General features: G+C 51.6%; 1 protein-coding gene across 6 annotated transcripts in view; it reads right to left on the reverse strand.

Moving 5' to 3' along the window:
• Nucleotides 1–25,013, reverse strand: part of EML1 (EMAP like 1) — a 177,638-nt gene that overhangs the window by 18,503 nt on the left and 134,122 nt on the right. For 4 of the 6 annotated variants that reach the window (XM_066344748.1, XM_066344746.1, XM_066344749.1 and 1 more), the window contains exons 5-14: nt 15,846–15,874; nt 14,851–14,907; nt 12,269–12,398; nt 10,040–10,189; nt 9,120–9,189; nt 6,400–6,510; nt 5,507–5,602; nt 3,302–3,436; nt 2,498–2,597; nt 1,099–1,253 (exon numbers count right to left, since the gene is read on the reverse strand). In XM_066344748.1, the coding sequence (XP_066200845.1) occupies nt 1,099–1,253; nt 2,498–2,597; nt 3,302–3,436; nt 5,507–5,602; nt 6,400–6,510; nt 9,120–9,189; nt 10,040–10,189; nt 12,269–12,398; nt 14,851–14,907; nt 15,846–15,874 (1,033 nt within the window). The remainder of the gene's footprint in view (nt 1–1,098; nt 1,254–2,497; nt 2,598–3,301; nt 3,437–5,506; nt 5,603–6,399; nt 6,511–9,119; nt 9,190–10,039; nt 10,190–12,268; nt 12,399–14,850; nt 14,908–15,845; nt 15,875–25,013) is intronic. The other 2 variants (XM_066344747.1, XM_066344745.1) reach the window with 1 other exon arrangement.

Below are 25,013 nucleotides of genomic sequence, written 5' to 3' on the forward strand. Positions count from 1 at the left end.
TGAAAGGGGAAGTGATTTCCAAGCTTAGATGAAAGCCTTCCTTTATTAAGAGCAATAACCAGGCCCTGGCCGGTTGACTCAGTGGGTAGAACGTTGGCCTGCTGTGAGGACGTCCCAGGTTCGATTCCCAGTCAGGGCACACAAGAGAAGCGACCATCTGCTTCTCTCCCCTTCCCTCTCCCCTTTTTCTCTCTCTTCCCCTCCCACAGCCAGTGGGTCAGTGGGTTCACACGTGGGCCCTGGGGCCTAAGGATAGCTCGGTTGATGTGAGCATCAGCGCCAGGTAGGGGTTGCCGGGTGGATCATGTAGGGTGTGTGAAGGAGCCTGTCTCTCTATCGCTCTTCCTCTTACTTAAAAAAAAAAAAAAAAGAGCAATAATCAATAAAACCAAGTTCCCCTACAGCCGAAGCACCGTGCCAGCCGCTTTCTGAGGGAACACATATTACAGGATGTAACGTGTCGCGAGCATCTAACTTGGAAGTTGGAAAGGCATGTCCACTCTACGGTTGGGATAATGACCTCCGGCCGTCAGATCGATGCCCGTGATTTCCCAGGGCTCGGAGGAGAAAATTCAGTGAGTCCGTAGCAGGAATACTGGGTCTCTCGCCTCCAGCTCCCACAGGAGTGCAGGCTGCTAACCAGGTAACAGGAGGGGAAAGAGACACCCAGGGACTCAGGTCTTAGGAGGGTGTGTTGGCACTCAGCCAGGCACTGAGGAGATAAGATACTCAGACACTAGCTCCACAGTGATGATGTCTCCAAAGCAACCCGCCGGAAATTAAAGTGGGAAGAAAAAAAAAAAAGAACAATTTTAACGATAAATCAAAATGGAGATAGTATTCCCTTGGAAAAGTGAAATTGGTTCTATTATAGAAATATTCTAAGTGCGAATGACGTTATAGATTTTATACAGCTCGTCCCATTTCAGTATCTGGACGTAAGCCGCCTCCATGGGTTTTAATAAAACATTATACCGCTTCATTTTATCAAAACCACTTTCAAAACGGGAGGCTCAAGGTTTCCAGGCACAAGGACACCAGCGGGCACGATAGTTCAAGGTTCGAAGCAAAGTTCAGGAGTACCGCCCGCTGCCTTACCTCGGTTTTATGGAGTTTCTGATAGTTTCCGTTCCAAGAAATGAGCTTTCGGTCCTTCCCTCCTCCTGACACCAGGGTGCCGTCCCTTAACATACAAAGTGCAAAAATACCACCCTCGTGGGCCCCTTGAATGGCATAGCTTATGCGATTCGTACCTAGACACACCAAGAAAACCATCCTTAGTCCTTTGTGAACAGGCTCACCTCCGCCTGCCGCATTGCATTTCCATTTCAAAATCGATACCGTCGCTTAGAACGTCACTGCAGTGTCACTCTCTAAAGCAGGCATCCCCAAACTACAGCCCGCGGGCTGCATGAGGCCCCCTGAGGCCATTTATCCGGCCCCCCGCTGCACTTCCGGAAGGGGCACCTCTTTCATTGGTGGTCAGTGAGAGGAGCACTGTATGTGGCGGCTCTCCAATGGTCTGAGGGACAGTGAACTGGCCCTCTGTGTAAAAAGTTTGGAGACCCCTGCAAAGGGTCCGATTCCCAGACGTTCACAGAGCGCCAGGCAGGCACGGCCCGGAGGGCTTTACCGTGAAGGAAAGCCTCCTAACGTGCCCAGCAGGACGACGAGAACCCACGGGAACACGGGCTCAGAGCGGGGACCTGAGTCTAACGAGCTGTGTCTCCGGCCGAGCGACTTGGCTGCCCGGCATCTCCGTCAGCCCCTCTGCTCACCCCACAGGCCTGTTCTACGGGCGAAGGAAAAACAACGTGGAAAGCGCCCAGCGCCCGGAGTAGCGGGGCCACCACGGAAGTCACCCTAGGAGTCGGACAGAATGTTGATGGGTCTGTTTCCCGCTTTATCACCAACCCGAACTCGAAGATCTCTGGGGCCACGGATGCTGTATCTTTCCTGGCACCCGGTAAGTGTGCACGAGTGCTCACTGCGCCTGCACGAATGTTTTCTGAGTGGTGACCCCCCCCCCCCCACCATACCGTGAGCTCAGTGACTCCGGGGGGTGCGGGCCTGACTCATCTATACGACCGCAGCACCCAGCACGCTCATGCTGCCATGCACGTGGCAGTGCCCAGGAATGTCTGCCCGATGCTACGTGGACCAGAATAGTTACTTAGATGTTTCACAGCTCAATAGTCACTGATGACTTCATCGCTGTAACTCATCAGTGACTACAGATCGCCTAATAAAGCTGTTCACTCCAGCAGAACCGCTCAGGCTGAAGGAGCCTTTTAGGGTGACAGGAGGTCACTAACTCTTCCTCTGCCCCAGGGCTCTGGTCTCCAGTCACACAGGCACACGTGGACGCAGGTACCTCCGTAACTCGGAATTTAGCAGTATTCCTGTGGGTCACACTAACGGAGTTCCTACAGGAGTCACGTTTGACGGCTCAGAGCGTTGCCAAACACGGTTTGCGTCGGGAGCAACCACGAGTTACCTTTTCCCCATACCAAGATGTTGCCGCTGGAGTCTCCGGTGATGGTGTCCCCATTTTCAGAGAAAGTCACACAGAGGACAAACTTTGGCTTTTCTTGCTTCTGCAGAATGTTGTAAATATACACATACATTGAGTCAAGGCATCCTTCCGTTTGTACTAATACTACCTAGATGCCCAGGAATCCCGAGCCGGATGGTGTCACCACACTCACGTCTCCCATCTTTTTCTGCCCTTACGTAACTTAAGCCGCGAGGCCATCTGCTCTAAGACAGATTCCCGGTACGTATCAAGCGGCAGACAGTCCGAGCACAGGAGGGTGTCGGAAGGGGCCGAGCAGCGGGCGATGTTGTCATGACTACAGCCTGAGGAACAGGGTCCTCTCGCTCAGTCTCTGGGTATAGCACCAGACGTCCCCACAGGGAGGAGGCGCTCTCCCCTGGTGCTCTCGCAAGGCCCCACATGGCCGGACTAGCAGGCGTGGACTGTCCCCGTGCGCAGAGACAGTGAACCCGCTGGGCTCCTGAGTGCCGTGGCAGCTGCTCGGGCCGTGGTGGGCCCGCGCCCGGGGGCATCCTTTCCCTGTGCTCTCCCTGCGCGGGGCCACCTTCCCCCTGGGCATCACCGGGGTCATCCACAGGACACAGGGGCTCCCCACCTGTTACGGATCCGGGGGTAGTCTCTGTCACTACTCCCCCACGTTGGGCAATTAAAACACATTCTGAGAATGGACACAAGAAGTGTCCCTGACCCTAAGAAAAGCCAGCTGACCCCAAGCACAGTGATAACAGACGACGTTAACTTTACCTCGAATAATCCTTGCTTCTTAATGAGGCAGTTTCCTTCCAGCGTCCAAAAGTAGAGGTGTGATTTTCCACAGGTAACGATTATGTTGGGGTCCGTGGGGTGGAAGTCCACAGCAAACACAGCCTCGTTGGAGCACTGAGCGAAACAGGGGACGCACGTGTCTCAGACCTCGTCAGGCGCCACAGATAAATCACGCATTCAAGCAAAGCACAGCCCCTTGACTTTCCCCACTGATTTTATCTTCTGTAAACACCACGCTTCTGTCTGCTGCGACCTGAACCTCTCCTGGCCCGTCTCCCCCGCTGGACTGCAGCCCGAGGCCGGAGCATGGGGCCCTCTCTCCCTGAGGACCGTCACAGCAGGGGGCGCAGAGCGGGCCCACAGCAGGCGCTTGCTGATGGAGTGGGTGAGGGGCAGCCCCCCTCCCCCTCACGATCCCCAGCCCTGGCCAAACAGCAGGGTCAGCGGGCGTGAGGGCGTGTGTTCGTGCAGATGTCAGGCCTCGTCCCCACCCAGTGACGGGAACCAGAGAGAAGGGCCCAGGAATCGGCATGTTATGCAGCTCCATTGCTCCTGGCCCGCTTATCAGCATGTCCCTGCTGGGCTAATTCTTGGGACTGTGCCCGTGGGTCGGCGACCGAGCCAGGGAGCCAGCTCCTTGGGTGACCTCACAGCCCTTCACCCTGCTATGTGGTTTCCATGCACCCTGGTCGGATGAGGGAAGCCCTGACTCTTCCTGCTGCTCGAGAATTCAGGTATACCCTCGTAAGCCTGGATAAGGACTTGTTCCTGTTTCCTTCCCACCTAGCACCATCGCGAGAAATGAAACATCTGACCAGACTACGAGGAGGCAGGGTCCCAGTGTGAAAACGGGACAGACTAGCACTCCTATTCTACAGCCCAGACTCGCATGCAAGTCAGACGACCCAATGGTGCTCCTCCCGTCAGGGAAGGAAGGTGACCCAATGGTAATCTCAGCGTGAGGGGAGTTAGGTTATCCAAGGTTAACGGGTGCCAGCGTGAGAAATACAAGGTCAGTTCTGTAAGACAGGCCGACCATGATTTTGGGGGGGGGGGGTGTTGAGAGGAGGGGAGGCAGAGGAGACTCCCGCATGTGCTCTGACCAGGATCCACCTGGCACGCCCACTAGGGGGCAATGCTCTGCCCATCTGGGGCCCTTGCTCCGTTGCAACAAGAGTCATTTTTTAGCACCTGAGGCGGAGGCTGTGGAGCCATCCTCAGTGCCAAGGGCCAACTCACTCAAGCCAATCAAGCCATGGTTGCAGAAGGGGGAAGAGAGAGGGAGGAGAGGAAGAGAGAGAGAAGGGAGAGAGGTGGAGAAGCAGACAGTCGTTTCTCCCATGTGCCCTGACCAGGAATCGAACCTGGGACATCCACATGCTGGGCTGATGCTCTACCACTGAGCCAACTGGCCAGGGCCAGAGCATGATTTAACAGGAGGAAAACGTAAGAAAGTGGACAGGCGGTTCACGGACATCTTGCACAGAACAGATCAGAGGTGAGCAAGAGCAGCTCAGAGAGCCCCCACAGGGACCAGCCCCCCGGGAGGCCCAGGACCCAGCAGCGGCCCCTGCTCCTCCTTCCCAGGCTCTCTGAGCTCTGCATGAGCCCGGGCTGGCGGCGCCGACCTCCCCTCTGCCTGCCCAGCGCCCCTACTGCCCCTCCCCGACTGGCACTGGGTGGGCAGCGAGCCCGTCTGTGTCACCACACCTCCAGTGCCTCCGCGACATGTGGGCACACAGGGGACACTGGGCATTTGTCAAATGAAAGTGACAGAAAGTGAACCAACAAGCGGGGGAATGAACTAAAGGGTCATGGCTGAGAGACGAGGGAGGACAACCCCTGCAGACACGGTCACGAGAGGAAGAAAGCCCGCCAGGACCCGGGCATGGCATCCCAGGAGGGGACGGCTGGGTCAGCGGGGCTCTGGGGGAGGCATCACCCCGAGGGCCGCCTTGGCAGGGGGACCCCAGCCCCCCGTCTGCAGCGGGACCTCCCCGCATCAGCACGCCCGTGCGGCTGGAAAGGTCTGATCAGAAGTATGTGACAGCTGAACGAGGGGACTCGGGAAGCAGAAAGGGCTCAGAGTCAAATCCCCACACGCAGGGACGTGGCCGGCAGGCAGCGGCCCGAGAAGGCTCCGCGCAGAAGGACACCGTGGCGTCGTCGGGGTGGGGGCGAGACCTTGACATCGGCCAGCCGCTCCTCCCGCTGCCAGTCCCACACTGACAGCACGTGGTCGTTGGAGTCGTCCACGGCGCACAGGCTGCTTCCTCCGTTCTGGGGGGACAGAAGTATTCGTGGGCAAACGACATTTGAGAATAAAATGGGCTGGGCATGATTAACAAAGAGCAGTAATTTTACTAGCCCCATTTCAGTTAAAGAATTGCCTGCTGACTGCCTTTGAGACCCACTCACCAGGACAGACAGGCAAGGAGAGCAGCTGAGCAGGGACTGATGAAGGGACAGGGCTGGCTCTTCACCAGCGGGTCCCCTAAACCAGCCTCCAGAGAGGGACCCCCGCCCCGGCAGGAGCCGGTGCCCCCTGCAGGCACAGTGCCGCCCCGTAATAATGGGGTTACTGAGAGGTTATACGGGGAGCGAGAGCACTGGGGCACGGGTGAATGTGGGGTGCTCGGCTGTGAGCACAGACACACCACGCGCACCAGTCTCTGAACCGGACATGGCTGACACGGTGGATCTGGGGGACGGCAGGCACATCCAGAGGAAGCCTGGGCGACCAGGGGACCCAACCAGCCCGTTACGGACAGTGGGCCAGCCCCTGTAGGGACATGTCGGGGTCTCCTAGGGAGGCGTAGGTGAAACTGTCTCGGGAGACCTGCAGACAGTCTGCAGCGGGACCTCCCCGCATCAGCACGCCCACGCGGCTGGAAAGGTCTGATCAGAAGTATGTGACAGCTGAATGCGGGGACTCGGGAAGCAGAAAGGGCTCAGAGTCAAGTCCCCACACACACCCGGGCCGTCCCCCCCTCGTATGTTAACTCCCCCTCTTCAGCCTAGAGCTGACTCTCTCCTCCCCGGGGACAGAGCGCACGACCCGCCCCACTCAGACTCACAGATTTAGAGAACGCAATGCAGGTGACAGCTCGGTCAAAAAACCCGGTTCCAATGACATGCAGTGTATTCAGTGTCACAGAATCCCAGATGCGCACATGTGGGGGCAATTGCTGTTCAGAAAAAAAATGCAAAGTCACCAACTGTGGTGGTTATACATATTTATCTTTACTTTGAAGTTACACAATTACTTCAATTAAAAAAATTTTCCCCATTGATTTGAGAAAGAGTGAGGGAGACACTTAGTTGTTCCATATGGTGGTGCACTCACTCTCCGGCTGCTTCTCATACGTGCCCTGACTGGGGATCAAACCTGTGACCTCGGTGCAACGGGATGACGATCTATCTATTGAGCTACCTGGCCGGTAGCTCAATTCTTGATCCCACAGGATTTGATATACCAATTTGTACATCTGGAAGCATCTGAATTTTATTTTTTATTTTATTTTATTTTAATGAGAGAGTCGGGGACAGAGAGACAGGGAGAGGGACAGATAGAGACAGGCAGGAAAGGAGAGAGATAAGAAGCATCAATTCTTCATTGCGGCACCTTAGTCATTCGTTGATTGCTTTCTCATATGTGACTTGACTGGGGGGCTACAGCAGAGCGAGTGACCCCTTGCTCAAGCCAGCGACCTTTGAGCTCAAGTTAGCAACCATGGGGTCATGTCCTTGATCCCATGCTCAAGCCAGCAACCCCGCGTTCAAGCGGGTGAGCCCACACTGAAGCTGGATGAGCCCATGCTCAAGCCGGCGACCTTGGGGATTCAAACCTGGGTCCTCTGTATCCCCGTCCGACACACCATCCACTGAGCCACCACCAGGTTAGGCCATCCAGAATTTTTAAAAATGAAAAATGCCAAAGAAAGTGGAGCCTTGTAGAAAGGTTAGTCTTATAAAGTTCATACAGTTACTAAGGTGTGTGTGAATTCCTCAAGATGGTCACCACCAAATCGTTTTAGGTGCTCCTTGGGCTCCACAGGAACAAAAGAGGCAACCAATTATGCACCAGTAAAATTTATAATTGTAACGATTCAGTTAAAAACCTTTTCAATTGTGTTCCATGGAGAGTTCAAATAATTTTTCTCTTCCCCAACAGGAAAAAGCAGCACTCCAGAACAATCAGCAGATTTATCAAGAGGAGGCCTAGCCTTGTAGCCAGTGGACAGAGTGGGGTCAGGTGAATTTGGTTCCAGTCTGGACTTGTCTCTAACTAGCCGGACAGGTGCGGACAGTCACGTGACCTCTCCGGACTTCGCCATCCGCTAACTTGAAAGGAGCAGCGGCTCAGATAGTCATCACATTCTCTCTGGCTGGGAAGTTCTATTGTAATTGCAATGCCAGAAACTGAAATACACTTTTAATCCACTAGAGGGAGGAACAACTGGTTTACTACTAAATTTCAAAGAACTTTTAAGGTCATCTAACATTAAAAAAAAAAAAAATGAGGACTCTGTTCCACTTATGTGTATTTACATAATAGTAGTCTGATTTATTGTTCCTGTCACTTCTTTTCAAGTGTAGGATTTTGGTGAAAAAGAGCATAGTTAGTATTTAAAAGTTGGTTATTGAACTATTTTCTGAAAAAATGGTGGCACCCAATTCGCTAGAAGAAAACATGTTGATAAAAACGGAAGTATTTTTACACTGGCTGAACAGCTCAGTTGGTCAGAGCCCCGCCCCACTATGCAAAGGTTGCCGGTTCACTTCCTGGTCAGGCCGCATCCAGAAACAAATGGATGTTTCTGTCTCTTTTCTCTCTCTTCCTCTCTCTGACAGCAATAATAAAAAAAGGGAAGTATTTCATGTCATTAGTTCCAGATCATACATTGTTCGATAATAAGCTATATACTTAGGTAGGTATTAAAAAAGCTACAAGGAGTTTCAGCTAAGGTATGACAAGGATCACAGCCTGTCATAAATAAAGAACTGGAAGCTGGTTTTGAACTGTCCTCTATTGGTTATATTCCAGTAGTTCCACTTCTGATTCCTTTTTTTTTTTTTTTGTATTTTTCTGAAGCTGGAAACGGGAAGAGACAGTCAGACAGACTCCCGCTTGCGCCCAACCGGGATCCACCTGGCACGCCCACCAGGGGCAACGCTCTGCCCACCAGGGGGCGATGCTCTACCCCTCCGGGGCGTCGCTCTGCCGCGACCGGAGCCACTCTAGCACCTGGGGCAGAGGCCAAGGAGCCATCCCCAGCGCCCGGGCCATCTTTGCTCCAATGGAGCCTTGGCTGCGGGAGGGGAAGAGAGAGACAGAGAGGAAGGAGGGGGGGGGTGGAGAAGCAAATGGGCGCTTCTCCTATGTGCCCTGGCTGAGAATCGAACCCGGGTCCCCCGCACGCCAGGCTGACGCTCTACCACTAAGCCAACCAGCCAGGGCCAACTTCTGATTCCTTAAAACACAAGCTGAAGCTCACTGCAGTGCCTACAGAATTTGTGCCAAAGCCCCAGCAGCCTTTGTGGATGGCACACAGACAGACTCCGGGACTGGGGTCAGGGTCCCAGCGGTCATGCACATGGGCACGAAATCACCCATATTCAAACAATCATGCGTGAGGATTTTAATTTTACTTATTAAATGTGTACTTGATATGTTAATGTTTATTATGTATGTAAATATCTTAAGAACTAGTGAATTCTTAGGCATCATCCTGCAAAACGTTATGTTGTGAGAGACCAGTTCATGACAAACACACGAGTAGATAATGTAACTCACTTTTCCGTCTTTGGAAGTGCCTGCAACTTGTCCTGTTGCTATCGTGATCTTATCGGGATGAACTGCTAGGCTAAAAAAAAACGACATTTATAAAATACCTACTCTTTAAAGGTAAACTTTATTTATTTTCCCTTGACCCTATATAGTCTAGTCGGCAATTTAAACATAAGAAACATACAATGACTAAGTTCTTACAGACTCGCAGTGACTCATCACAGTGAGCACCCCAGTGACTTTAGACAGTTAGTGCCTATTTCATTTCATCTTTAATGCCTTCAGCTCTAGAGAATGTTCAAACTCAAGGACACAGTAGCTTTTTTTTTTTTTTTGCTTGGAAAATGCCATTTCCATCTCAGAACCACTTAATTAGTCTGCAAGCTTGATTAAGAAGTCATCTCAGTCTATCAACTAGCAAAGACATTATCTTCTTCATCAGGACTTTTCTAATTGACCAGGGACCTAAGACAAACAGAAATGCGTAAACCCACCATTCCATCCATCCATCCTTCCAAGATACATAAAACCCCACCAAAAGCTATGAACGGATTATGGGAACAGCAGATCCAGCCATCAACATGAGGCAAAACACATTTTTATTAAAAAACAACAATAACAAAGACCCAAATTCAAAGCCATTAAGCCTGAGCTATATTAAGAAGGCTTCTTCTGATCGGGGGCCTATTAGAGCAACTGGTTAAGGTACGATGGTGGGTTAAGACGACGTGTTACCCAGCCAGGAAACTAAACAGGTGTGTGAGAGCCAGGCAGCGGGTGGACGGCTCTCACCGTCTCAACGTCTCACCGTTGAGCACCCTGAAGAGCTTTCCTCAACGACCCTGCTCTCTCAGGTCCCCTTTCCTTCTCCCTCGTTCCCTCCTGGAGAGGGAGCCCTTCCCGCTCCTGGCGTCTGGGGGACTCACCACTTCACGTCGTCGTTGTGGCCGGCGTAGTGCCTCTGGAGCTGCTCCTCCACGTTGTACAGCACGACCACGGACGCGATGAAATACACCGTCTCGCCCGTGGGAAGCAAGTACAGGTTATTCCGACAGTCTCGGCCCCTGTATCCGTAGCTTCGTGTGGGTCAAGATAAAACCTTTTCTTTCCTTTGAAGAGCTTTTATTCAACAGGCAGTAAAATTCCATCGGCAATAAAATTCTCTACGACTATTAACCGTCAGTTTCACAAGTTTGAAGAACATGAAACGGTCAATAGTGCCAAATATATCTGACCCCCTCCCTCCCCAGAGAGGCAGGCTATGAAGCCGGACATGGTCATGGATTTCATGTGAATACATATTTTTAACACAAAGATGTGGTTCTTTTATTTTTAGAAAGGATGTATTATGTCTTGAAGACTGAATTTCTAAGCTCAATCTGTAATGATAAATTACTCTTTTATATTTACTAAAGGTCATTGGATCAGACATTCATGAAAGTCAGTGGGAGATGAACTCTTTTCAATTTAGCCGATTAATCACGGCTCTGGGAAAAAAAACAAGTTGGGTCAGATTTTTTTGTTGTTGCTGAGCTGCTGGGATTTGACAGGAATGACTGTTTTCTTCACAGCTAGTCTTGCCTTTAAATTTGGCCAAGGTGGTATTTGGAAAGGCTGGCGGCCATAACATTCTGCTCAATCGCCCTGACTCCAGAACTAAAATCAACCTGAAGTTGTATTTTGACACTAATTTCACAAGAATGCTGGGATATTGTGCACCAAAGTTTGTTTCTCTTTCCTTTCCGGTGCCGTGTGTGTGTGTGTGTGTGTGTGTGTGTGTGTGTGTGTGTAACATTCACCTGCAAACCTCACACTTGCTCAGATCTACCAAACTATCACAGGAGCCCACAGTGTGCTCACGTGCACTCTCGCATCTCTGTTTCAAGGTGAGGGCCTGACTCTGGAACTAGAATTAGGAGGAGAAACAAGGCCGACCGAGTCTGTCATCTTCCACCTCTCCATGTTCCTGTTGTCCTGAGACACACAGACCTCCAATCGGGAACTGAAATGGCCATTTCTCTGTGGATTAATGCGGAAGACCTGGCTGGTCTAGAACCATGACTGGGAAATGAATCGAATCCCTATTATAGGTTGTAGCTTGTATGGAAAACGAGTGATGTCTGAAAATGTTCTGTGGCTATTGTCCCAAAGAGTAGTGAGAGGTTATCAATCCTACTCCAAGAAAAAACTTTGAGCTTTGATAATTCCTTATGTTTTAGAGTCTTAAAAAAATTTTTTTTAAAGATACTGATAATTGACTTTAACGTTATTAAGTCAATTCTAAGTCTACTTTTTAACTGTAATATTGGAACTAAATCTTTTACACTATAAAAGTACTTGTAAAAAGTGTAAACCACACAGACACACACACACAGACACAAAAGGTAAAAAAATTAGGTCCTTGCTCCAACCATTACCAGCTCCTTAGGATAATTCCCTATTAAGATTTTTTTTTTTAACTTTTTTTTCCTTTTTAAGTGAGAGGCGGGAAGGCAGAGACAGTCTCCCGCATGCGCCCTGACCGGGATTCACCCAGCAAGCCCCCTACCAGGTGATGCTCTGCCCATCTGGGGCTGTTGCTCTGTTGCTCAGCAACTGAGTCACTTTAGCACCTGAGGCAAGGCCATGTACCCATTCTCAATGCCTGGGGCCAACTAGCTCAAACCATTGGAGCCATGGCTATGGAAAGAGAAAGTCAGAGAGAAGGGGGGGTATGGAGAAGCAGATGGGCGCTTTTCCTGTGTGCCCTGACAGGGAATCGAACCCAGGACTTCCACAAGCAGGGCCTATGCTCTACTGCTGAGCCAACCGGCCAGGGCTATGAACCAAATAGTATTTTTAATTGTCTTCTTTCAGGAAGATGATATATATATACTTGCGCAAGAACCACTAACACCTCCCTCAAGAACGACAAGCCAAGGCCCTCCATAATCAATAGCTCTTACGGAGCTACTTACGCTGTGAGTCTACTGGGTGCTGACTTATGGCCAATTTTGTTAAAACAATTTTTTCCACATGAGAGCACCTTTAGTTTTTTTTAGAAGTTCAGAGGACTTAAGTTTTATGAGTTTCTACAGTTAAACATCAAGCCAAAAGCGTTCATCAGCTGATGGCCTCGTATGAGCCCCCGATCGAAATTGACGGAGGTAGGATACACCCACTCCAGCTTGAGTCTCTTGGTTGGAAGGTCCACCTTCGCCTCCAGGTTGTAGGAGTCCACCTGGTCTTTGGGCATGTACATGGTGACGGGGCGTCCGCGGAGGAACATCTTCACGTACCCTTCTTCTACAAGAAGAACAGAGGGGGCGGTGAGACAGCCCGGCGCCCAGGGCACCCGTGGACAGGCGTGCTTTCTCTAGCCTCTCAGTGGGAAAGCGGAAATCTTCGCCCTTTATTGTCCCTTCTAACGAACGTCTAATTTCCCCTGGTGGGCTTTTGACGTTCTGCTTCCTTAAGTACCAGCTCCATAAGGAGCTGTGAGAACCAGGAGTGAACCAGGTTCCACCATTTTCTCCACGAGAGATTTTAGTGCTGACGTTTCCTTATCAGCAGGTACCCCTCCCGAATTACAACTAACACAGGAAATCCACTGAGACTTCTTACTGTCTTCAGTGTGTACAATAACTTCGATATCAAAATTCCTAAGGTACAGCTTGTTATTGTAAAAACGTATCTCTATGTAACTTTTACATCGGACGGTACTTTCAAGGGTGAAGAACCCCAAATCAGCAGAAGTGCATGTGTGCTAGGATGCATGCAAAAAAAAAGGGGGGGTATGCTCCCAGAGAAGCCAGGAATGGAAAACAAAGAGCAAAGGGCCCATCAGAGAGAGAAGTTGAGGAGTAAAACTTTCTAGAGTTTATTCGTGAGGAATAAAACTTTTCGAGCAAAGGTTTTCATAAGGAAATAACATGCGGTGTTTTAAAAAGTTGTGGGGGCTGCATGATTTGGGTCCACTATGCCCTGTGTCAGTCATATGCGGCCGGCATATTTAATAAATCCCCTCCTTTTAATAAAACTCCTTCAAAATTAAAAAAAAAAAGTTGTGGGGACAAAGGTACAACTCAGGAATGTACTGACACGGGGCAACTCCTGGAGTTTGAAAAAAGAAACAACTTGGGCTTTTCCGGCTTCAGGACACAGTCAGACCAGAGACAACTCTGGTGAGCTCGGCGGAAAGTGGTTCCGATTCAGAACTCCCCGCCCTCGGGTGCTGCCCTGCGGATCGAAGGACCAGGTCCTCGTGGGCAGCTGGGACCAGGGAGATCCGTACCCAACTCCACAGAAAAATCATCCACGGGAAGGAAATCGGCGAGGCAACGCCAGGAAATCATGCCAGGACCGTCAGGCACCACAATGACAGATTAGTTCGGTGAGTCTTATTCCTGAGGGTCTCAAACAACGCCACATGCGATGCTGCCCGAACAGCGACGGGCCATCTCCGCTCTGTTGCTGTGCGCGTGCGCTCCAGGTCTTACATGCATGCATGCGACACACTCTTCACTCCACACGTGACATTGGGCTTTTAGGTGAGGAGCCAACACGCGTTCACTCCTGCCCGGGGTGCCAGTCGCCGTGTTCCGCGGACCCTCCTGTCAGGGCGCTCTCCCTGGGACGAGCCCATCGGGGGCCCTGCCACGGAAGGCTCTCCTATGGGTCCCTTAGCCCCATCTTCTATTCTGCCCATCTCCCGAAGGCCCCAGTAATACCTGACTGAGTCTCCACCCAATATCCTGTGCCCATCTCTCACTTGCCGGATGCAAAGGTCTAACTGCCCGGCTCTCCACTCTGGCCAGCCGTGTCTCTCCGCCACCCTGCGCCTGCGTCCTGCTCCGGGTCCCCTACCCAGGCTCTTCTCCTGGCCCCAAACCTCTTCCCTTCCTTCACCTGTTGCCCAGCTCTAAGTTCATCAGACTGCGTGGCTCCCACCAAAGAACCTAAAAGCTGCCGGCAGACGGACCGACGTGCCGAGAGGCGCCGGCACGACAGCTTCAAGTGAACTCGGAGCGGTTCCGTCCATTCCCCTGGTCAGGAGAGGAACCGCGGCTGGCAGGTGAGGTGCAGAGAGAGTACGGGGCTACTTCTACAGCACCCACGGAGCCCACCTGGCCGCATCCCATCAACAGGTGTGGGGTTAATCGAAGTATCCCTCCTGGCGTGGGCTGTCGTTAGGTGCTGCTCACGACGTCCTGGCGACTGAGGCTTACCTACTGCTTACCTACCGCACGGCCCTAAGCTCCTGGGCTAGGCAGAAAGCACTGAATGTAGCCTTGGCCTGGTTCTGTACTGGCAGCTCAGGCACTCTGCATGTGACGTCAAAATGCGGCAAGGGAAAGCAACGTTTGTTTGTTTGCTTGCTTGTTTCAGGCGTGTTAGGGTAACAGCACACAGCCACCACACCCAGAGGCGCCAGGGGACGGGCCAGCAGCAGTGCAGGAGACCACTTCAAACAGTGGGCGCCCAGGGCTTGTCCTACAGCTCTCTTAAGGTTTGCACAGGCTTCTTATTTTTTCATCATATACAGCCAATCAATCATCAAGATGCAAACTGCAGCGACAGTATTGCAACCCATCCGAGCCAGTGCTCGGGGGCTGAGCTTCCACCCCCAACGGGGTGTGCATCGCACAGACGTTTTCATACAAGGAGAGAGACTCGGTTCGCCTGTATGAACAAGGTTTCCGGAGCCCGGGCCGCAGCGCTGCTCAGAGAGAGCTATGAGGTTTCAGAGACGGCCTACCTTTGCAGTGCGTCACACGGCGCTTCCCTTGAGATTTCGGAGACAGAGACAGAAGGGCTAGATAAAGAGACGGTGGATACTACAGGGGCCTGCCTGCCTGTCTGCTTGGGAGCACACACTAGCTCTCAGTGGCAGACGCGACCTGCCCCCTGGTGGGAAACCCCACCGACAAACACATTTCAGGGATTCCCACAGAGCTTGGCTGGGCAGGATTGTGGTCGGGACCTCGCCAGTGAGGAATTCCGTGCTTCCTGAAAACGGCATCGGGACTAAACCACCAGCTGATAAACCCGAAGCTCTGGGACGTCTACAGTTCGATTCTGAATGGAAGGAAAAACCCCTGGGAACGTTAAAACCACACGAACGGATTTAAGCGGCTATGTACTTGTCAATTACTTTGTATTTTTAATGCTCCTAAATAAGGTTAACGTGCTAAAAAATAGCATCTCCCTTACTATGAAATGTGTTTAAAAAATCAGATCTTCAGAAAGGTCCATTTGAACTATTAGTTTGCAGATTAGAAGATCAAAGACAGGAAAAGGGGCGGGGGAGCTACTTTTAGACAAGTTATAGCTCGATGATGCATCGGAAATGTTCCTTCTCTGCAAATGCAAATGCGGATGGTGGGAGCTCTGTGGGAATAACAGAGGCGGCAGATGTCTGTCAACCTAGAGACCCCCCCACCACAGGACCCCCGTGGCACCCGTCTTCCTTCTTATTGCCGGATCTTAAATCTGTTTTAAAGGAGGGGGGGTCAGAGTCAGTCCAGGTTTGGTTTTATGACTGTGTCACGGGTGGTCTCTGTATGGCACGAGCAGCGAGGTCCCCGGGACAGGCCCAACGTCAGCCCCGCACCCCACACAGACGCCAAAGTTCCGCGTGTCCAAAGCTGCCACCCCCCCCAGCGTCTGCCTCGTATCTGTGCCTCAGGTTCCAAGGAGGCGAGTGAGGGTTCCGGGGGGGGGGCACCCGCACAGAGGTCAAGTCAGACTCACCCGCGCTGAAGACCGGCTCCTTGGGTTTGCTGTGGAGAGAAAGAAAACCGGGCTGTAAAGGGAAGCCGACCCCACGCCCACGAGACCCCACTGCCGTCGGCTGCTGTGTCGCACGGGGGCTGCGTGAGCCATACGGGTCAACAGAGAAAACTGAGCCCCGTAGCTGCACGAGGGGACCCCCGGTGTGAGCCAAGTGTCCAACGCCGGGCGCAGGGGGCAGGCATCCCGGCCGCAGCCCAGAAAGCCGCGCTTTTCCCGAGCAGTTAGGTGTTGGCGAAGGAAAGCGTGCGGCTCGTCGAGATGGAAACAGCCCTGCCTGAACGTGTCAGGTTTGTCTTCTTCCCCTTCGCTCTTCTGACAGGTGACTTATAAAGACCTTGTTCACAACCACCGGATTCCTGACACAGGGTGCTGTGGGTGAGGACCTTCACTCAGAGCCCGTGACCCAGCAGGGAGGGACATGTGAGGAAGACTCAGGGCAGGAGGGAGAGAAGGAGGGAAGAACAGGGAAAACTGGGGGCGGGGCAGGGGAGAAGCATCTCCTCGGAGATGGTGGGGCCCTCGGCCAGGCTGCGACCACCCCATGACTGCGCCTGAGAAACCAAACCCCGTCGGGGTCCTCCCCAGGGGCAAGCTTCCAACAGGACCCGCTGCACGAGGCGTCCAAGTGCAGGAGGGCACAGCCCTCCCGTGACAGCCACCGGTGGGGACAACTGCCCAGACAGGGGAGGAGAGAGAGCTCAGGCAGGGCAAGAAGTGTGTCCTGTCCACATACAAAGCCGGCACTTGAACCAGAGTCTGTGAGGCTCCGATATGTCGTCACTGGGCCACCGTCTCCGCAGGTGACCACCTGCTTTCGGGACCAGAATAAGACATGGATAAGTGGAGCCCGTGCCTAAGGGAGCCGTGTGGAATGTAAGCCTGCGGAGGGAGAGGAAATCTCCTAGATATATTTTTTGTGTGTGTATGCGTATTTTAAAAAATACACCTGAGCAGATGTCATCCTAATATTATTTCTCTCCACCATTATTAATTTGAGTGACACTGAGAAACACCACCAGTAAAATTATTCAAGGCTCCACGAAGTAATAAATAATGTCCTGGGTCTCCAGGTAATTTTACGCGGTCCACTGGGGACAACCCTGCTGGTGCTTCGAAGCATCTGCACTCGGCTCACGTGCGTTTTAAGTCGTTGGATCTGCAATTGGGTTAGTTTCCTGAACTCTAACCTCTGGTCACTGAAAACAGTACTCTGCATGGTACAATCCCTTAACGGCAATGCCCCAGTCTGACATTGGCCTATGAGGCCCTAAACCCATTTATCCTTCTGCCCTGAGTCCCTACGTCCAGCCCACTGGCCCAGCGTCCCTCACACGTGCCAGAGCGCCTGTGTCAGGCTCTGCTGCAGCTGCCTCTCCTCCTGGAGGTAAACGCCACAGCCAGCCACATGGTCCTGTTCTGTGTGGGGTCTGTGCTCGGCCACCTCCCTGTAGGGCGGGGCCTTCTCTGAAGCCCCACCCCCAAGCTCCTCAGGCCCCACCCCGGAGCCTGCCCCATCCCCTGGGCCTCCTCTTTTCCTAGAGCTTGCATTAGCGGGGACCTTCATTTTGCTTCTCCCCGTTGGGCTGGGCGGGCAGGAAGCACAGGAGGGCAGGGCATCCTGGGACTGGAGCCTGGTGAGGCCTGGAGTCCCGGGAGGACCCTCAGCTGTCCCTCCTGACTCCGGCGGGCCTGTGGGTCTGTGCCTGGGCAGGTCGGGGGACTGCTGCCTGCCACCTGGGGCGAGGGCCTCGGCGACCCAGTGGGGCCTGACTCCACTCTGCCCCGCACCTCTGGGCCGTCTCCAGCTCTCCTGTCACTGCCCCCACGCCCACCCCCAGGGTGGCAGCCACAGCCAGGCACCAGTGCGGGGCCCACAGCGTGGAGGATCTCTCTTGGCTCTTCGTGCTGCCTGCCGCCACCAACGGCAGCCCTGTGTGCCTGGGCCTCAGATGGGGCGTCCTTCAGCACCTCCTGTCCTGCTCACAATGGGTCACCCGCTCACAGAGGTCTGTGGAGAATGGTGCGTGGGGAGGGTCCCCTGTGCCTGGGCCTCAGATGGGGCGTCCTTCAGCACCTCCTGTCCTGCTCACCATCTGTCACCAGCTCACAGAGGTCTGTGGAGAAGGGTGCGTGGGGAGGGTCCCCTGTGCCTGGGGCTCCGGGCGCTCTGACTGGTCCTGCGGAGCCCACGCAGCCTCTGCTGATTCTCCCAGCGTTCAGCTGCTCTCCTGGGCCCCCTGGCCACAGGGCTCCCTCCTCCTGCAGCCCCCACGCAGCCTCTGCTGATTCTCCCAGCGTTCAGCTGCTCTCCTGGCCCCCCTGGCCACAGGGCTCCCTCCTCCTGCAGCCGGGGGCAGGTCTCCCTACCGGGGCTTGTCACTTTTTGAATCTTAGCTCCTCACATGACTTTGTGATCTCAGCTGGTTAAAAAGGCTATGATTTCGCAGACCACCCAGCTGTTCCCATTGCGGTGGGGGGAGCCGCCCCCATGTGGCTTTCTACACGGAAGCAGAGGCCTCCACTCTGGATTTGGTGCGTGACGAGCTAGCTGTCCAGGCGCGGTAAGGAAAAGAAGGGGAAAGCTAAAACAGAAGACCACAGAGCCCACGCCAGGGACACAGGATGCCGGGGGTGTCAGGGCGGGGCATCGGAAGACAGGACGCTGTTTTTCTCATCACGACCCAGGTTGTGGAAGTTACAAACGCCGGGAACAGGGAAACAAGCCAGCCAGTGGCACCTTCCCCGGGGAAGGAAGCGAGCAGCCGCGGCTCACGTTCCTCCCAGAGAGGGAAGTCCGGAGGAGACCTGACCACCACGCGGGGAGGCTGAGGCCACGTAAGAGGCGGTGCCAGGGAGCTCCACGAGGGACTGGGAAGGGCACCGGGGGGGGGGGGTAACACCCGAAGGTCGCCAGGAGAGGTGCCGGGCCGCTCTGCAGCGCCTGCGTGTCCTTAGCTCTGGCCCTACACCCACCTGCCCCCCTTTCCTCACCTATGCTATTTAGAAAACATATTATTGCTACATTGTATTATTTTAGAAAGTCACACTTTTATATTAAAAAAAAGAATACTTTGTTTACGTTAGAACCCACGACCCCTGCCCATGCGCCATCCTTCCTGAGAGGGAAGAAAGGCCGTTCCACGCAGGTGAGCAAGTCTTACAAATACAGACCTACATAACATGACCAAAAGTCTTCTCAACCACGGAGAGAAGGGCAGACCCACAGAATCTGACATTAGGGACACTGTGGCCTCTAGTCAAAAATGAGAGCACTGGACTGGGGCCCTGGACATGTGTCCTTTCCAGAACTCGCTGTCGATAGAACAGAGAGAGGGTGCTTCGAGCCCCATACCATGTGCAACGTGCCCGGGTGTGGATTCACCTGGCAGGTCGCCTCTCAAGATGTTCATGTCATCTGTCTCCGATGACCCATTCCTTAGTGTGAGCTCAATGGAAAAATTAAGTGGGTGACTCGACAGCTAGGGTGTGGCTCTGCGTGAGCAGGGGGTAAGCTCTGGGCCAGATGAGACTTCGTCCATCCGTATCTGGGTACAGCGTCACCAGAAATGTCACCAGCCTCCCCTGACACCCGTGAGAAGGTGGCCCCGAGCCGAGGACGGATTTCCCCTCCAGCGAGCAAACCCTCGTCTCTTGGCTATTCTGACCCTGGGCTGAGGCCAATATCTGCAAAGTGAACTGCGCTGCAACCTGGGTGGTTTTCACACCTGCGCTTTGGCAGGCGGCAGGCTGGCCGGAGGAGCTTGGCTTACCCTTCCTTGAGCTGGTGGGTTCAGAAGACTCTCCCGAGGCCTCGGGTAAGCACTAAGCGGGACCCGGGGACTCACAGAGGACGCAGGGCACCTGGAGGCTTGTCCAGACCAGTGGCCTGATCTGAATGTAGCAGGAGAAATCCAGGCAGCGGGGCCAAGGAAAAATGCCCTTCCTTACACCCACGAAGCAGCTACAACTGTCTAAGTCACGTCTTACTAAATCCTGGGAAATGCTCACTCTGGGCTTTGGGCCCAGGGCCTAATATTGTGGCTGGTTTTCTTTTCATCTGATAAAACTCACACTTGCTGCGGTGCAATACACACCGGCGGTGCGGTCTCTTCACACTTGCTGGGCGTGTATACGGAGGAGAGTCCAACAGAGAAGGTGCCCAGACTCTGATTCATCGAGCGTTCACCGCTCTCCTCTGTGTGGGCTCCTACAGCATTTTCGTATCTGTTCCCTAATTCACCCCAAGTTCCTGGGAGGGGCTCAGGGACCCCGGTCCCGCGTGCTGCAGGTCTGACACGTGGGCGACTTGTGCAGCAGGCAGCTCTGGACGAGGAGGACTGGAGCAGAATTCATAGGGCCCAAATGCGGCCTGAGCAGAGAGCCTTGCTTTTGTATGTGACGGATAAGGCCCAACCAGGGAGGAGACCACTGCAAAGTCAGACATCTTCTTCCCCTGTGACCTCGTCATCTATAAAAACTTCAACCCTCAGCAGCCATGCCATGAACCCCTTTAGAAAAGGATTTCAGGCAATGGAATAAAATTCCTGCTGAGAGTCGAAATAACATACTACGTCAGTGAAGATTCTTTATATAAATTTCCCTATGCAGCTTTTTACTAAAAATAGGGTCATTTAGGAACTAACCACCTATTAAAAATGTTTAGAAGTCATTGGAGACTTTATTGGGCACAAAAGACCTCTGCTTCATAGATGTTTCCAACCAACACTCCCGCTCACCACGCAGGGGGCGCACAGACGTCGAAGTCCGCGGACCTGCGGTCCAGGCAGACAAGTCATTTCACCTCCACAAGCTCTCTTCATCTTCAATAAGGAGACGAGCCTGACCTGCGGTGGCGCAGTGGGTAGAGCGTCCACCTGGAAGGCTGAGGTCACAGGTTCCAGCCCAGTCAAGGTACACAGGAGAAGCAACTATGAGTTGATGCTTCCTGCTTCTCCCCCGTTCCATTCCCCTCTCTCTCTTAAAAAAGGGGGTTGGGGGAGGTGGTGAATGAAACCAGAGAGGTATGTGGTATTGGCAGAATTAACTAAAATGTGTGACAGAGTGCCCAGTACACGGTTGTCCATCAATCTAACTTCCTCTTCCTCCTAATCTCACTGATGAGACTGTATAGGTACTACTCTGGGTGCTTCACCTAACAGCCTCACAACTGAAAGACTATTAGTGGTTTTTATTTTAACAATTATTAAATGATAAATGACCCCAGGGCCTGAAGAATAAAACAATCTCTTCAGTTAAAAAAAAAAAAAAAAAAAGCTTAATTTGAATCACCTATTTTCTAGTGCAAAATGTTTCAAAATCTAAAATGTAGTGTTAAAGCCATCCACCAATAGATGGCGCTGTTTACATACTTCTAAAATGGTTTTAAATTAAATAGATAAATATCCTTCCGTTCATTCAACGAATATTTATTGTGCAGTTACTGTGAGCCAGGCACTGTGCAAAGTGCTAGAAACACAAAAGAATAGTAAGAGATGCGGCTTCTCCCCCTCAGAGCTCAGGGAAGGCTAGAAGTGTGGGCTTGGGGAGGCTCGGGGCGGGGAGGAGGAGTTACAGTTTCCCACCAGACCAAGTCCACGGGCAGGTCCAAAGCCATCGGAACAGCACCTGACTCGGCCCAGAGGCCGGGGCAGCTTCCCAGCGGGAGGGGCATCCCGAGCCGAAACTGGAAAACAAGCCAGAGCTCCTCCAAACATATCCAAGCATCCTCCCCGCCAAATTTCCAGACACCTGTCCCTCAGGAGGAAGGAAAAACCCTCCACTTTCTAAGTACTAGAAAGTGCAATTCACTGAGTTATGCATTTGTTTGTATGGTTTTTTCTTTGTAGCTATTTTATTTTATAATAAAGGTTTTTCTAAATATGCTATCTCTTAATTACATCTGCATTTCTTTAATCAAGTTTGCTCATCTTTCCCCGAGTTGGTCGGTATCTGTATTTCTCAGGGAACTACCTGTTCAAACCCTTTACCCACGTTTCTGTTGAGTTGCTTTTTTTCCTCGCTGGTTTGTGTTGTGTCCTTTGGAAACGGAGGACATCGGCCCTTTCCAGCTGCCTGTGTCATCAATGTTTGCCGAGAGAATGAATCTCTGTGTGCAAATCCTTCCACTGACCACCAAGCCTTACACCAGGGGTCTCCAAACTACGGCCCGCGGGCCGCATGCGGCCCCTTGAGGCCATTTATCCGCCCCCCGCTGCACTTCCGGAAGGGGCACCTCTTTCATTGGTGGTCAATGAAAGGAGCACATTGACCATCTCATTAGCCAAAAGCAGGCCCATAGTTCCCATTGAAATACTGGTCAGTTTGTTGATTTAAATTTACTTGTTCTTTATTTTAAATATTGTATTTGTTACCGTTTTGTTTTTTTACTTTAAAATAAGATATGTGCAGTGTGCACAGGGATTTTTTTATAGTTTTTTTTATAGTCCGGCCCTCCAACGGTCTGAGGGACAGTGAACTGGCCCCCTGTGTAAAAGGTTTGGGGACCCCTGCCTTACACCATGCTCTGCACACAGTAGGTGCCCAGTCAGGCAGCACGGTGGCACTGGATGAGAAAGGCAATAGAAATATCCAGAACTTCTGACTCTTCCCTTTTCTTGAGGGGGTGAGGGCACAAACAGGAGGTGGAAAATTGTAAAATGTCCCAAAGAGGAGAAGGGGGGGGCACCAGCGAGAGTGCGCACATGTCGGGTCCACACTTTGGGAGAGAAAGTAACGACTGCAGCCCCCATACCGAGGGCCAGCGCTAGGCCAGCTCCGTGCTAAGGATTCCACGTACACAGTCCTGTTTAATCCTTACGACAACCCCGGGAGGTAGGTACTGTTTTTATTGGCACTGAGGAAAACCCCAAAGCCTTTAAGTAACCTGTCCACAGTCACATGACAGAAAGTAGCAGAGCTGTGAGGAACACTTGGTTACGGTGATGTCGCCACAGCGGTTTAACCTTTTTGGTTACATTGATGGGGGTGAAAAGATACACTCAATAAATGTTGACCGAGGACCTAGTATGTGCCAGGCAGGCACTGTTCTAGGTGGTGGGCTGGTTGGACTGGACTAGAATAACTCTGTTGGCAACTGAACGTCAAACTAAAGTGCATTTGCTTAGAAAAATGATGATCCACGTCTAAAATAATGTTGGGAGACAGATTTAGTGACAAAAGGACATGGTTACAGAGCAAATGAGAAAGAGAGTTCCAAACATATGCAGAAGAGTATAATTTATGTCCAAATTACACACTACACCCTAGAAACAAAACCAGATGGAAAGGTAATAAAATGTTAGCTGTGAGTCCTCTGAGTGGTGAGATTAGAGGTGATTTCCCTTTCCTCTTTTTTTGTACATCTGGGTTTCCTAAAACACATGTTACATGTATAATAAGTTTCCTCAAAAAAGAAAAGGGAAAAAAAAGCCTTGCTGGGGAAAAGTGAGAACTGGTGTTGGAGAGGCGTGGGTCTCAGGCACCAGTGAAATGTCAGGAGATGGGCTGCGGACCCCGGGCTGCGCATCAGGAGTGAGAATGCACCGTCAGTGATGCTGAAGTAAAAGACACGTGAATCGAGGTCCCTGAGGGGTCACTCAAAAGGCTCTGTCCGAATTCCAGAGCTTTAGGGAGGCTGGAGCTCAGCGTGTCCAGCTCAGGGGGTCTGGCCCTTACAGTCAGAGAGCATGGCCAGTACAGGTGCACAGGTTGGGCACTGCGCAAGGCAACAGGGCATCTTAGGTACCACTTCAACACGGGATCAGGAACATCATTTTTTTGTGTGTGAGAGAGACAGAGACAGGAACAGACAGACAGACGGGAAGGGAGAGAGATGAGAAGCATCAATTCTTCATTGTGGCACCTTAGTTGTTCTTCACTGATTGCTTTCTCATATGTGGCTTGACGGGGGGGGGGGGGGGGTTTACAGCAGACCAAGTGACCCATTGCTCAAGCCAGCGACCTTGGGCTCAAACTGGTGAGCCTTGCTGAAACCAGATAAGCCCGCGCTTAAGTTGGCGACCTTGGGGTTTCAAATTGGGGTCCTCCGCATCCCATCTGACACTCTATCCACTGCACCACTGCCTGGTCAGGCACGGGAGATGACATTACTGTGAAAATTTTCTTCATCTATGTTGACTCCAAAGAATGGCAAGTTAGGTTTGTTACAAGGTTTCTAGCAGATGGTTGAAACATTTCTTGTTAAAATCAAGCCATTTGAACAATTTTTTGATGGAAACAAAGTGGGTTTTTTTTGAAGTTAGTAAGTCTCATTACTGGCTGAATTACAAAAGAGAAACCAGTTTTATAATTGAAACAGTTTATCAGTCTAACATCTAACATCAATTATACATTCTACACAGTAACTGTTTTTCTGTCTGAAATGAAACACTTTTTAAATTAAAAAAAATCCTCTTGAAGTACTATACTGGTTCAATTAGATAGTCCAGGTCATTCATCACAATACTATTGTCAAGTACCTATTTAAACTTAATTAAGTACTTCATTATGACACGGATCACTATATAATTGTTAATATTTATTTGCCATCAGTAATATATAAAGTAAATATTATATGGCCATATATTGCTTTTGTTTTTCTGGAAGTTTTGTCAGTGCAAAGATTTGCTACTGGCCAAGTACTATAAAATGTTACATGCTCTAAGATAAAAGTCTACAATGCCACAAGAAAGACTGTCAAAACCAGAGACCATTTCCAAAGAAAATGAGACAGACAAGCCAGAAGTTTGAGACCATTATAAATAACCGTTCCTATGAAGGCAAAACGTAATGATTTTAAAACGAATTATATCTTAGAAAATGTGAATGCCAAGATTTTAAAAACTCCTATTATTTTAGATTCAACAGTAAGATGTGTACAATTTCTACAGACTGCCTTTGCATAATCATTGTCATTGAGAAATATACACGTTGACGTGGAACCGTTTTTCTAGAGTAAGGGGAGCCTTTCTCTCCTTGTCACAGATGTGTTGCACATGCTCGGGACAGCATGGGGCACCTGCAAGCTTTACAGCAAACACTCGGGGCTGACACAGGTTCAGGCGCTACCCGTGCGCGACCCGCCTCGTTACAGGTCAGGACACACCCGGCGCCCTCCCTCTCCAGAAC

This window comes from Saccopteryx leptura, chromosome 6 (genome assembly GCF_036850995.1).
Source record: "Saccopteryx leptura isolate mSacLep1 chromosome 6, mSacLep1_pri_phased_curated, whole genome shotgun sequence".
In the NCBI taxonomy this organism is placed as follows: Eukaryota; Metazoa; Chordata; class Mammalia; order Chiroptera; family Emballonuridae; genus Saccopteryx; species Saccopteryx leptura.